General features: G+C 38.9%; 1 protein-coding gene across 6 annotated transcripts in view; it reads left to right on the top strand.

Annotated features, from left to right (window-relative positions):
• The window catches only part of LOC122664173 (ENHANCER OF AG-4 protein 2), a 37,158-nt gene that overhangs the window by 14,638 nt on the left and 7,188 nt on the right, over positions 1-15,332 (top strand). For 3 of the 6 annotated variants that reach the window (XM_043859883.1, XM_043859880.1, XM_043859881.1), the window contains exons 3-7: positions 5,020-7,155; positions 7,246-7,777; positions 9,668-9,776; positions 14,865-14,977; positions 15,122-15,309. In XM_043859883.1, coding sequence (XP_043715818.1) covers positions 5,020-7,155; positions 7,246-7,777; positions 9,668-9,776; positions 14,865-14,977; positions 15,122-15,309 — 3,078 coding nt within the window. The other 3 variants (XM_043859885.1, XM_043859886.1, XM_043859884.1) reach the window with 3 other exon arrangements.

Raw genomic sequence — 15,332 nt, 5'->3', positions numbered from 1 at the left:
CCTTTCCTCGCTACTTCTCCTAGGGTCATTTTAGGAATGTCCCTAGCTCTTTTTTATCCTTCAATTTGAATCAAATTACTCCTCCGTATTGGTGCATACCAAGGCGTCCGTTGAACATTACCATGCCACCACAAACGACTCTTGTACATAGTTTGTCAAGGCTTCGCCTAGGCGACAACTAGGTGTCCATGCGGCTTTGCCTGGACTGGTGACTTGGTGTCTTATGGGCGTTGCCTTAATTTTTTGCCTCCGTCGTAGCTTCTCATGCATAGGGGCTACTTTGAACTTAGCTCTAATATGGTCATTCAGTAATTTATCCTTCCTAGTCTTGCCACACATCCATCTCGACATTCTCATCTCCGCCATACTTACTTTATCTACGTGCTGCTTTTTAACTGCCCAACATTCCAAATCATACATCATAGCCGGTTGTATTGCAGTCGCATAGAATTATCCTTTTGAGTTTTAAAGGGATAAACTGACCACACAGTACGCCGGTTACACCTCTGCACGTCATCCATCCTATTTTAATTCTTTGGGAAACATCATCCTCTATATCGCCTTCTTTATTTACGATAGAGCCCATCTATCTAAGGTAATCTTGAGGTAACTCTTTATCATCAATATTGATCAACTCATTAACCGTCATAGTGTGGCTAAAGTTGTACACCATGTACTCCGTCTTTGTTCTACTTGTCTTAAGGCCTTTTGATTTGAAGGTAGATCTCAATAACTTCAACTTGGCGTTAATCCCTGTTTTGTCTCATCCACCAACACAATATCATCAGTAAAAGCATACACCAAGGAATCTCATCTTGTATGTCTCTAGTTAAATTATCCATGATAAGCATGAACAAATAAGGGCTTAAGGTTATCCTTGATATAGCCCAAGCGTAACTAGGAACTTACTACCTTGACCCCCCACAAATCTTACGCTAGTCACCACACCATCGCACATATCTTTAATTATGTCCATGTATTTACATGGCACCCTTTTCTTCTTTAGAATGTGCCAGATTAGCTCTTTAGGGACTCTATCATAGGCTTTTTATAGGTCAATAAAGACCATATGAAGATCCTTCTTGCCTTCTCTATACCTTTCCATGAGTGTCCTAAGTAAGAATATAGCTTCCATCGTGGATCTACTTGGCATTAAGCCAAATTGGTTCTCCAAAATAGTAGTGTACTTTCTCAGATGGGTATCAATAAGACAGTAACCCTCTCCCATAACTTCATCGTATGGCTTATTAGCTTTTATGCCTCTATAGTTATTGCAGCTCTGAATAACTATCATACTTATGTAGCTCTTAATCATACATCTTAACCACTTCATTTTCATTATTATTTTTGCTAAAGTAGCACTACTTATATTTTGTTTTTGTCCTACTTATTTTACATCCTTTTGACTCCAATGCTATCCTTCATTGTTTTAATGTGACATGAATCCCTTACTTTGTTTCTACAACCAAAACTATGTAGTCAGCAAACAACCTACACCATGGTTTATTAGTGACAAACTAATTATTTAAGCTTTGCTATACCTATGATTTACTTAAAAACCAATCCATAAATTCCTGGAAATAGTTTTACTCATTTATGTGGAATCCGGCCAGTGAAGAAATTTAGTTGTGGTCTTAGGCCTGATTTGGTATTATTTCTATTTCAATTTCATGGAGTCATAAATTGAAATTTGGGTGTTTGGTATGATTTTTTTACCTTATTTATGTGAAATTGAAATCAAAATCATCTGAAATTGTGAAATAGGTTGAGAGCTGTCAATTTTTAAATTGAGATTGCTTTCTACCAATTTCACGCCACTCTGATGAGCACTTGATGAACAATGGTTAGAAACATGGGTATAGTTGTCATTTTACCTTTAATAATACCCTATTGCTATGCGAGAGTAGTTTTGGCTGTGAAACGCAGTGGAGGCAGAAGGTTTGCCCCTTGCTCTTCAATCCTCTCTCTCTCTCTGGTTATTGCCACTGGTGGTATGGAAGAACCTCTAGTAGTGGCTTCTTTCTGCTTGCTATTGATAACCAGAGTCTACAATCAGTTTTAATATTCTATTAATTATCGTTGTCTTTGCATGAAGCTGAACTAGAAATTGACATTTGTAGTAGAGCATTGCTTCTTTGCTTTGTTTCTTTGACATCCTTCGTGAATTTTCTCAGCCTTGATTTCAGATACTCGTTACTCTGTTTCCTTCCTTTTTTTTGGATGTTGAAGGTCCAAAGTCCCTTGAGGCTGCAACATGCAGCCCCACTGCCTGCTTCCACAGTCCCAACTACCTACCCCTTGTTCTTCATCTTCTGTGGCAAGGGCTGCTAGCCCCCTGCGCGCAGGCAGACAGCTCGACTGGGCGGCGCTCTCCGACGGGTCCTCTTGGTCCTGCAATGGAAAAAAGAAAGAAAAAGAAAACAGATGTAACAGGGAACATCTTCTGTTCCGTGTTTGTTTTGGAGAGAGGAAGGTGATGGGTGAAGGGTGTTTTTCTTCCCCCATCTCATTATATCATATAAATGGATTTCTAGTTATATGAAATATTTCAGATTGATGCAACCAAAACAATTTCAATTTATTGACAAAAAATATATTTGTCGACTATTTCATGAAATCAATCTGAAATTGAAATTGAGATCATACCAAATCTGGCTTTATTTTTGTTGTTTTCACTTTTCACATTAGATGTAAGGGCAACTGTGTAACAAACTTCCAATCATAGTTGTCAAAGCGCCAGGTGACCCAAGGCATTGGGGGGGGGGGTCAAAGACTAAGGCAACACCAACAAGGCACCTAGGCAACCAAGGTGCCCATCTAAAAAAAAGGAGCCTGGATGCCTAGGTGACGCCTTGACAACAAGTATGCTTCCAATCCTTATTGCCTGTTCATAAGTTCAGTCATGTCCGAGGAAAGTTCTATTTTTAAAAATCACGTGTCAATCGAAAATCATACCAAATCTGGCTTTACTTTGGCTGTTTTCACTTTTGACGTCAGATGTGAGGGCAACTGTGTTACAAATTTCCAATCATAGTTGTCAAAGCGTTAGGCGACCCATGGCATTGGAGGGTTGGGGGGTGGGGGTTCAAAAACTAAGGCTACACCGACAAGGTGCCTATCCAAAAAAGGCACCTGGACGCTTAGGCGATGCCTTGACAACTATGCTTCCAATCCTTATTGTCTGTTCATAAGTTCAGTCATGTCTAAGGGAAGTTCTATTTTTAAAAGTCGCCTGTGTCATTGTTTAGTTATAGTGGTGGTGATGTGAAGGGAACACTCCCAAAACCCCAATTGTATTAGGTTTTGGAAGCCTAATTAAACGAGGAAGATACAAGAAACCAGAAAGAAAGCTGCAAATTCTGGAATTTCAGAATATGAGAGTTTGAGAAATATTAAAGAAAGTGTCCCAAAACAAACTGGAATCTTAGCAGGCTTCAATAATTTGTTCTGCAGACCTAGCAGGGGGTGTGGCTAAGAGATTGATTTCACCTAAGATAAGGTGATGCAACAGCTTTTGCAAGATCTGAAGGTCAACTGCACAGTGTCCCTGTGATTTTTTAGATTTAAGGATGTAGGGATTGTAACGAACTAAAGAATATGAATGGCCACGTAATGATTTGATTGATTATGAATTTATTGGTTATACTCTTGCAGCACAAAAATAGATTCAATTATGAATTTATTGGCTTAACTCTACATTTGATTAGAAGCATATAAACTGAATTAGATAATAGAATAAAATAAGTAACCTGAATGATGTGAGAAACACCAAATTTCTGTATGCAGATGTTGAACAGTTAGAGCTTGAATAGAGGGGGAGAAGAAGAAGAACAGATATCAGGTTTGACCATCAAACTGGAGAAGAGAACCATTCTCACCATAATCCATAAAGCCATTTGTTCATAGCAAACATAAATTGTTTACACTGACATATGTAGCATACGTCAAGGTCTAATTGGGCCAAATTTAGATTTGAAATAAATTGCAATTTCAGAAGGTAATATAGTGGCTGATATTAGTTCTTTGACTTCAATAAAATTCTAATTGGACTCAAAACGGAACCAACTATAGTGGAGTGGGATTCAAAACTTCTAAACTAGAGACACATTCAATTACTTTTCTGACTAAGATTACATTTGACTCTTAAAAAAAGAAAGGAAAAAAAAAAGAAATTAAAAGGGCCAAAAGAAATGGGTCCTTGAATGGGAGGAACTTGCTTATTGAGTCACACAAAGCAGAACTTTAGGTAGTTTTTCTTCTTTCTTTTTCTCTCCCCCCTCCCCCCTGCTACACTATTGTTCTTATTAATTTGGATCTAATTTTAGTTTTTCTTCATCTTCTTTATTAAGTTGAACCCTAATTCTGGTTCCCTTGAGCTTGTTTGCTTTTTATTATTTTAATGCTTCGAAGCTCTAGTTTTTAGTTCTTCCTTACTGGCTATATCTTCTTCCTTTCAATGATCCTAGATTCTTTAGGTGACATGATTATCACTAAATTCCGACCCCTTTCTCATGTTAGGCAATACAAAACCCTCATTGCAGGTTATTGTTCACAACCTATTCCATCTGGCATTTGACTGGAATCTGGATTTCTTGGGGTAAAACTACTAAGTTTCCATTTTTGTAATGAAATCCTAGATTTTTGCTCATTGATTGAGAGCATAACAGGAATTTATTTCCTATTTGTGGTGGATCTGCTGTCTTGGACTGGTGTCATCATTTATCTTCCTTTTTGTTGAATTTTTAATTTACCTTACTTTGGTGGTACGAGGTCTGAAGAATTTATGTTTGCGTTTCATAAGGTGTTTAAGAGATTTGAAGGATAGCTTTTTCACACATTCCTGATGCATATGTAGGACATGTTAAAAAAGTGGGATGCCATAATTTCATTAACCTGTTTGTTAGGCTTTCTTCCACTGCATCTTATTGTCTGTTCCCTTAGCAATTTTTTCCCCATCTTCTTGGAAGAACGGTTACTACTTTTGGCTTCGTAATCGGCACCTTTCTTCTTTGTGTGCAGTGCTTTTGTTGCCCCTGCTGATATTCAGGTATTTACGAGTGAAGCAAGGAATAAATTATCTGCTAGGTGTCAAGGTAAGACTGTCAGAGATTTTGCTCGTGCAGTGAAGGAGATCTGTGAGGCTTTTGAAGAATTACAGCAGAAGAACTTAGGTGCTTGTAAAGATGATACTGATAAGACAGTCCTTGGCTCCTCACTTCCAATGGATGGTGTAGGTGCTGAAGTCAATGGTCAGAGTCAGACTAAGACACTTGAACAGAAGGAAAGTACAAGTAACGAGGCCTCTGGTGATGCAGGGTATGGACTGGAACATTGTTCAAGTAGACAGTGTGAGACTGACGAGTTGGATATTAAGCCTCGTGTCTCATGTAATACAGAGCAGAAATCATCTCCAGTTTTATCCGTTAAGAAGAGGAATAAGTTATCCAATAATGGCACACATTTGCCTAAGAAAGAGGTAACTTCTGTATCCAAGCAGGATGGTCCTTCTCCACTTAAAGAAATCCCCGGTGACAAGGATAGAGATAGCGATGATATTCACCCTGATGCTGAAGGAAGTTCTCCTTGTGGTCCTGTTGATGGTGAAAGTGATGGTTCCCCACCTTTAGCTTTGTCTGTTTCTCGGAAACACTCTGGTGGAGGACAGAATGCAAAAAAGATGGTTATAATATCAAAGAGGAAGCGGGAGGCTGCAGTTGAAGTAGGAAAAAAGACAACTTCAAGGCTATCAAAGCATGATGACTTTAATTCAGAAGGCACTGTTGGTCTTCATGACACTGGAGCACATATACAAGGTGGAGGACAAAATGAAATTGCTCCATGCGATAACATTAAGGATTTGCATGAAGATGAGTTGAGATCAGATTTAGATGTCAACAATGAAAATAAGGTAAAAAATACGGTAAAAGCTAAAAAGCAAATGAGAGCAGATCCACTTGAACCATGCAATTTTGGCAAGGATGCTATAGACAATACCAAGGAGCAGGGCAAGGATGAGCAATTATTTTCTGGAGATCATAGGAAGAAGAGAACCCAACTTGGACATAAAATTAATAAGTTGGCAACAAATGAAGATTCACATCCTGCCAAAAGACCAAAGCGATTAGGCGTTGGTGAGGATTCCACCAAGAAATCTGTCACTAAAAACATAAGGAATGATCCTCCGAGTCCGGGTGGTGTTGACAATAAAAGTAATAAACCTATGGAGAATAAAAAGTTATCTTCTCGTGTTAAGGCTGAAAGCTGCGTGGCATCTAGAACTGAAACAGTTAGTGTTGGAATCAACTTACCAAGTAATGAAGCTGTTTTGCCACTGACGAAGCGCCGTCTTCGGGCGTTGGAGGCAATGTCTGATTGTGCCACAGAGGCTGCTGGGGGTAAAATACAAAAGAGTTGTGACATCCATAAGAATAATGTTTCAAGCTCAGATTGTGATGGGTCTCCTTGTACCCAATTACAGTCAAAACGGAGAGCCGTTTGTCGGTTTGATGTTCATAATGACCAAGAAGAGCGCAAAACTCCTGTTCATGGGGAACCAACCGGTTTGTCGAAGGATGTGCCTTCACAGTTGTCAGGTTCGTCTCGGAACACACATCATGAAAATCTCAATCATGCTCAGCCGAATGTTAGAGATGGCATGGATGAACATTTGGATTCTGCTGGACCAGGTGAGAGCCCTTCAAAGGATGGAATATCCTCTGTCAGACTTCCTCATAACCCTCTATCACCCAAATTAAAGCAAAATGAAGAGAAAAGACCGAGAAAACCAATGGCAGCTCAGGCTTCTCATAGCCCTGGTAAATTGGAATCACAGAAATCATCTGCCAAGGAGGGTAAGCCAACCTTGCTCTCTTCTAAGGATGGGTTGGTTACTGCTGGGAAGCAAGTGGAGCAGAAAACCAAGCTCCAGACTAAAGCATCCAGCACCACTTCTAGAAAGCCTCAGGTTGGGTCTGCGAAAGGTGCAGGTCTGGGTTCTGATGGCGTAAGCCATTCTTCTAATCAAGGAACAATCCAGAAAAGCAGGCCAGCCTTAACTGCAGAAAAGGCAAAGATGAATTTAAAGACTAATTCACAGATGAATGATTTTGCTATTCTGGAGTGCTCTAACCTGAATGATTCTCAGCTTGGGGAACGGTAGGCATCACCTATGCTGGCTATTTCCATGATACTGCTTGTTGCTATTTGTACTTTCTCATGGTTATTTTATTTTTTTGTTTTTTCCAGGTCCAATGTCATTGGTGATGATAGTGCTGCGACTTCATTGACAGATTCCAAGTTTGCAGATTCTGCCATGTCTATGAGACATCTTATTGCTGTTGCGCAAGCGAAAAGAAAACTTGCGTATTCACAATCTCTTTCTCATGATAATTCTATCTCAACATTTATTTCCACCACTACAGGGGTTCAGGAAAGAAGCCCGAGTCCTGCTTCTGCACTTCAGCACTTACTGTCTGGAACTAGCCATGCTATGCAGCAGGATGCAAAGGGATTTTATGCTCGCTCATCCCTGGCATCTCCATCTCCTCATGCTCGTCAAGTTGCATTGCAAAATCAACTAGAGCATGAAGATCCTGAAGAGGGAAGGGTTAGTTCAGGACAGAGGGCACCTGGAGGGTCACTAAGTGGTGGTACAGAGGCTGTTGTTGCACGAGATGCTTTTGAAGGAATGATAGAGACATTGTCAAGGACAAAGGAAAGTATTGGACGTGCAACCCGTCTAGCAATTGATTGTGCAAAGTATGGAATCGCCAATGAGGTTGGTGGTACTGAGGAGTATATTTTTCGTATGATTTTTTTTAACCTTATCGAATGCTTGTTTCTCGTTTTTATGTATACTGCATTTGTATATGGTAGTAGCTGTCTAAGAAATATTTGAAAGTTCTCTCCTGGGGGCTTATTAAATCCGTTTGGGAGTGTTCACTAAAATGGTTATACAATTCTTACCCAATTATCATCACACACAATCATAGCAGGTTAAAGCATCTGATAAAACATACTTCAGCTTATTGAAGTCCACTTTTCTGAGAATGGGCAGTGGCTTCTTTATGTTTGATTGAGTCTTCATCTTGAGAGACTTTGATTAACTGAATAGATAATTTTTTGGTGTATGTTGATTACCCTTATATTGTGGAGAGCATTGCGTATGAATTAAAATTTTTTTCTTAGGTATGCTTTTATTTTGCTTTGATGAATGCTTTTCTCCTTTGCATAGTTTCGACAAACTCTTAACAAAAATTTTCAAGTCTGGAAGGTAGTTTTAAATACATTTATGTTTCTCTGTTGGAATAAATGTGTTACTGGGTGGATTTTCACCCAACCCATTACAGCTGATGGATCATTGAAGATGTGCGGTCAGGTTGACAAGTGTTAGCTGCTGTGATGGCTCTTTGGCTTATTTGTTCCATTCAGTATGTCTACACCTGCATATAATATAAAGTTTGGAGATTGAACTTTTGTTTTGTCATTCTACACTATGTAGTTAAACATGTATGTTTCAGACTTTATGCATGATTAAAGAAACCAAAAAAAAAAAAAAAGGCTAACAGCCTGTATAATACGATTTTTTTGGAGCTATGGTACCTTATTGCCTGTCTGTTTTGTATGCTTTGAAGTTAGTGAATTTCATTTCTTTAACTTCTTCAAATAACAGATTCTTTATCTAGTCTTACTTCATCCATTTGCCTTCCAAGCAGTTGGTTTTATGCTGCAGTACTCTGATTTCTTCTATTTCCATTTTTATTCATATTCATGAACTGTTATAGTAGTAGTGAACTATCCTAATTTTTTTTGTTTCCCTTGCTTTGATAAACATAGAATCCATTGCTGTCTAATTCTGTGATTGAGCTCTCTTGGAAGAAAAATTTGTTGGAAAGTTAGTTCCAGATATCAAACCTATTTTCAAGAGGGAAGCAGTGGGTGTAAAATTTTTATTTTTTTTGCTCAATTACACAATTTGATTAATAGAGAAAGAAAAAGAGAGTACAAGAGAAGGGTTGACCGCAAAGGATGGTCACAACAGAAAGCAAAAGAAAACCAAAATAAGCAACCCCTCAACTATAGTTAGAGAACTTTGGGTTACAAAGGGAAATCATTTTCTGAACAGAAACACTTCTCTCAATGGCCAGGTTATGTAATCTTGAACATATTTCCCGAGGAGTTGGTTCAACCATCTATCCTATGAAGTCTTATTCCCCATTTCCTACAGGAAATTTCAGCCTTTCTGAAAAACTTCCCGTAATTTTTGAAATATTCTTCCATAAACCTGTCCTATAGGGAGTCCTAACTTCTCACGTATTCTACCCAACAAGATCCACCCTTACTATGAAACAATTAGCATTCTCCACTGGAAAGTATGTTCTCGCCACTTACAATTTTTTCTACATGCCTACTTCGTCAGGGTTCCTTTCTGAATCATCCCACCGAGCAACATCTACTGTATATTTTCAGTGAAACCATTTTCTTGAGAGAAAGTGTCTCTTCTCCTAATTGCCAATGCCACTTGCTAAGGTTGTAATAATGAAAGATTAGAGATGAAATCAATGCTTGTTTTAGTCATCAGTAGGAAGCTCAATATGCTGAAGTTGTTCTGAGTAGGTGAAGTATGCTTGTTTGGTGAGTAAATTCTTAAATCCTTCACTGCATGCAGGTTGTGGAACTTCTTATCCAAAAGTTGGAGAGTGAGCCAAGTTGCCATCGCAAAGTGGACCTGTTCTTTCTCGTGGACTCTATCACACAATGTTCTCATAGTCAAAAAGGTAGGATCTGGGAAGGAGTATATCCGTGGCATTAATAATGCAGATACGGTTTTCTAATGCCTTCAGTATTTGGTATTATAACAAGTACAAGATACATTGGTTGTGTACTATTACTGGAACAAAATTTCTAGTCAATAAGATAGTGATCTAAATTGATCTTTTTTGTAATCTACAAGTGATTAGTTCTAATAATCTTCTTTACCCGACCAGAGCAAAATTCAAATTATTTTTTTTCCTTTTGTAAGAATACCTTCTTCCTGACTTAATTATCAGATTTTTTTTATTCATGTGGAAGGTATCTCTTAAGTTATCTAATGCTACTGTTGCTTTTAATTCTCTTTGTTTTAGTCCTTTGGATTATTTTCCTTTTCATAATTTTCTTTGTTGCTGTATTTATCCAAACATGTTTTGATTGATTTGCACCTGTTGAGGGAAGGAAGAGATTTTGATGCAGATAAGTCACCTATAGGCTTATTTTATGTGGAAATAAGCCTTGGGTTGGGTTATGTACACAGTTGTCACGTCGTCATGGCGATCCAAATCGGTGGAGGGGTGTCTAATCGATATATCGACATGTCGCCCGCCATGGCGACCATGTTTTATTTTTTGTTTTCCCTATTTTTAAGGTCATTTAGTATGCTATAATATATACCCTAGAACATAAAAAATCAACATGAAAGTGTATCTACTATGGTTTAATTCATGAAAGTGTAATTGTCACACCCCAGCCAGGTTTATAAGGGCCAAGTGTGACTGAATGTCTCTGACATTCAACCAATCCACCAGGATCGAAAGTGCAGTACCCTATTTACAATCATTATCACAATACAAAATTTAAACGCAGCGGAAGCAATTTAAATATTAAAGAATAAGGCAGTAATAAAGGAATCTAGTGATAAGCTGTCATATGTATATAAGAGTGAAGTTGAGTTACAAGTCAATCCCACACAGTAACTCAAAACCAAAAGATATATCTACATTAAACTCTGTATACAAAAGTGTTATAACAAAAAGGGAGGAGATAGCCTAGTCTGTCAGGCAGCTCAAGAGAAAGCGCAGTCGTCACACGAGCACGAGACATCATGCTCCACCAAAAGAGGAATATCAACTCCATGAGCTGAAGGAGTGTCCTGAGCAGAAGAAATTCCCACAGAAACACCAGCAACAACAACAGTAGTATCATCTGAAACATAGGGATATCCATGGGGGTGAGTTCCATTGAGCCCAGCAAGGAAAAACATGCAAGCACATACAGATAGTCCATGATGAATGACCTAAAATAAATATGCTCCTAACATGAATACTAGGTCTCATGAGGTATAAGTACTACTGTAATAGAATGCTAGCCTCGGTTCCGGAAACACATAACCAGACGTCGGTCACCCGAGCGAAACCATTCTACTACGGTGGAGACCCGATAGCTCAGGCATCATACATCTGATGCTAACGGACCCCCAGTGACTAACCCTACTGTTTGTTCCCATGCCTGTAATGTTCTTCGGAAATGGGACAGTGAATGGCATTCCGGAATCATCCCTTCGGACCTACCACGGGTTATTCAATAAGAGTAATAATAAGTTGACCAGTACATCATCATCATTCATACAGTTCCAAGTACAGTATCAAGTGCAATGCAACATGCCAATGCATCCTAATTCACATGCATCTAATGCAAAGAAGTAAGAGCTGACAAACTACATGATCTGAGTTGTATTGATGATGCATGGTATGGCATACCTAACAAATAACAATTAAGTCCACAAACACACTAAATTAAGTTCAATTTCCCTTACCTAAGATAGCAGACTAGTCTAGCCTGATAAAATTCCAAAACTCCAGATAAACCACACAAAGACAGGATTATACAGCCCTAAATAGACACAACATCACAAATTAGACATAGGAAGAGTCCTAGGTCAAATCCAAGCATTAGGGTTCAAAATAGGGTTAAAATCATGGACCGGGTTCAGAGCCAAAACCCTACGGTCGACCGGTTGCAGGCCTGCAACTCCATCCGGTCCAAAAGTCAGAATTGGGGTTTTTCTCTGTAGTTCATGGATCTTGACATGCAAGCTCCCAATTTCATGGTTTAGACCTAATTTAAGGTGGGTCAATAGATTTTGGGTAGTTCAATTCAAATTCACAATCAATTTGGGGATTTTGGTTAATTTTACCTAATTTACCATCCTAGGGTTAAATAGATTGTATGATTCAACTGTGAATTGAAATATAACATGTAATATTCAGGTTACTTCTCTACCTGAATCATAATTGGTCTAAATTCAAGGATAAAATTGAGGATTTGGTCAATTTCTAAGCTAATCTATGATTTAAAGGCTGAATTGGGTTTAAGACCCAATTAGGGATAAGAGAATTGAGAGGAAGAAGAAGAGTACAGCATGGTATATCATTGTTTACCTGATACAGCAGAAGAGATTGGAGATAGCAGTCTTGATTGTGAGCTCCAAGGTCCAATTAATGGCAGTTTCCTAGCTAAGCCTCAATCCCAAGTTCAAGTCTCCAAGGTAAGTCCTCCTTTCCCTTCTTCTTCTCTGTTCTCCTTTCTTCCTCTTCTTTCTCCAAGGTTCTAGGCTGAATCGATTTCTCTTAACTTTTGAAAATGAATGAATGAATGAATGGTAAACTAAGTGTTGTTTATATAATAGAATTCCACTAAGGCATGTTTGCCTAATTAATCAAAATCAGATTTCTAAAACAGTTTCTTAATACTAATTCTAATTAGAATTAATTAGTTAATTAGCTATATTTAAACCATATGGTGATGTCATTTGACATCAGGGGGAATCCAGCTGGGGTAAACTACAGGAATCTGGATTCCTCACTGTAGACATGGGTCCCACAGGTGGAAAATACCATACTACCCCTATATACTAATTAATCAAATAAATTATATATAAACTTACAGGAATAGTTATAACTTACAATTGGATTAGGAAATGGAGAGAATTTGCATACGCTCGAGCTAGCTGATCTGACACAAGTAACTCCGGTGCAAGGTACCGGCAGGATTCTCAGACTCAAGAATAGCAATCTGTGATATCTCCCTGGAATCCTCCATAGGTGAGTCGAGGAGTTGATCTGCATCCTCTACTGATGCAGCCCACAACATCGAAGCAACCATAGACAGTAGACACTGAATTGGAACCTGAAATCACACAAGTTCCAAAGTTCAAATTTACAGTGGATTTCACAGTAATATCCATTAGTGTATATGAAAATATGAAATCATGGATTAGCCTATCAAAAAAAATATAACAGCCGTGTGTATTTGGCTGTCTCATGAAAAAATTACCAATACCCCCCCCCTCTCTGTCTCTCTGTGTGTGGCTGTGTGCAAGGGAAGAAGAAAGAAAGGGGAAAAAAAAACCCTCTCTGTGACTGTGTACAAGCCTGCAAGGCAAGAAGAAGAATAAAGAAAAAAAAACCCCTCTGTATGTAAGTGAATATTACCTATAAAAAAAAAAAGAAAAGAGGAGTCCCCGGAGGTGAAGAAGACGAAGAAGTGAGAAGCAGAAAGGAGTAGTGAGAAGAAGAACTGAAAAAGCAATTGAGCAGAAGAAGAACTGAAGAGGAACTGAAGAAGAAGAAGAAGAAGTGAACTGAACTGAACTGAACTGAACTGAAGAAGAAGAAGAAGAAGAAGAAGAGGAACCGAAGGAGTAAGAAACCCTCTCTCTGCCTCTCGCTGGAGTCGCTGCGTGTGTGTGACTGTGTGCGCGTGAGTGAGTGAGAAGAACTGAAGAAGAAGAAGAAGAACTGAAGGACAGAGTTGCCGGAGGACTGGGAGGAGAAGAAGAAGAACCACCAAATAAAAAAAAAAAAAAACAATTACTTACCTGCTTGAAGAGGTTGCCGGAGCTGGGAGCACTCGCCGGAGCTAAGGAAGGAGGCCGACAGCCGTTCCAAGAAGTGGAGAAGAGCCGCGTCTCTCTCTGTCTCACGACTCTCTCCTCTGTCTCTCTTTTCGATGTCTATTCTCTCAATGGAGTTAGGGAATAGTCAGTGTATTGTTTAATGTTTTTTAATTTTTTTTATGTTAATGTGTATTGCATGTGTAACTTTTAAAGTTGCACCTCCAATACACATTGAGGAAAAAGCATTATTTTCTAAATGGTTAAAAAAAAACTAATTATTAAAAACTTAAGTTTTATACACTGAAACAAGGATATCGCCCGATATGGCCATATATCGTGGTATGGCGTCGATGTCGACGCCATGGGGGCCATATCGGTCGATATTCTTACATAACCCATATCGTTGGTCGATATGTCCCCAACTCCAGCGATATGATGCCATGGCAGCGCCATGGTGACGCCATGACAACTATGGTTATGTAGGTGTTGGGCCTTTGATCCCATGGGTTTTCTTCGTAATTGCCCACTTTAATGGGTCTAAAATATGGGTAGAAAGTGGGAAAATGGGATTTATTTCATTAGTTTAGTAGGACTCCTGTTTTAGGTCAGTTTATGTTACCTTATTAGTTAAGGATTAGATTAGGCCTTTTCTTTTTAGTGTTTGAGTCTGTTTTTGAGTCTTCTATATAAGTTTGTAACGGGCTACAACCTTGTACACGAATCTGATTAATGAGCTTGAGGGGGGAGGGGGGGGGGAAGCATAGCTTTGTGCTTGCTCTGTGAGAGAGTATGGTCAGATGCCATTGGTGAGAGACCAAAATACACTGGGAGGCTGTGGATGAGTGAGAGAGTATGGTGAGATGCCATTGGTGAGAGACCAAAATACAGTGGGAGGCTGTGGATGAGAGACCCGAGTCTGAGAGAGACTATCCTATCTTCTTCTTCCTTCTTTAGTTTCTTGTTTGTTTATTTTATTATTCTGAAATTTCCTGCAAATCTAAGAATCGATTGCAGTATTTACTGTCGCTGGACCTGAAGTTTGCGATCCTCTTGTGGACTGGTTTACATTACATTACCTTTTTATATTTTCTGTAGTTAGGTTTTTACACAATTGATACACCAGACAGTACAGCTTTGTCGGTAACTTGATGTCCTTGTGATACAAGTAAACAGATATGGTAGTGGTTCAGTGTTTGTTTTGCTATTTATTCAGGAATTGCGGGAGCATCATACATTCCCACAGTACAAGCAGCACTGCCTCGTCTTTTAGGTGCTGCTGCTCCACCTGGATCTGCCGCTCGTGAAAATCGTCGTCAATGTCTTAAGGTAATCATGACATTCCTTTGATATTGAAAGAAAATATTTTTCTTGTTCGTGTGCTGATTAAAGAAAGTTTTAGGTTATTGTACATCTAACTATGAGGGATCACCTGAACTGGAAATTAGGTACTTAACAAAATCTCCTTTTCAGGTTCTGCGGTTATGGCTTGAACGGAAAATTTTACCTGAATCACTTCTTCGGCGTTACATGGATGATATCGGAGTTTCAAATGATGATATGACTGCTGGATTTTTTCTTAGACGTCCATCTCGATCTGAGCGTGCTATTGATGATCCAATTAGAGAAATGGAAGGAATGCTTGTTGATGAGTATGGGAGGTATTTGTCTATTTGATACTGTT

This window comes from Telopea speciosissima, chromosome 6, assembly GCF_018873765.1.
Source record: "Telopea speciosissima isolate NSW1024214 ecotype Mountain lineage chromosome 6, Tspe_v1, whole genome shotgun sequence".
Classification (NCBI taxonomy): Eukaryota; Viridiplantae; Streptophyta; class Magnoliopsida; order Proteales; family Proteaceae; genus Telopea; species Telopea speciosissima.
This window is presented reverse-complemented; position numbering and strand designations above follow the sequence as displayed.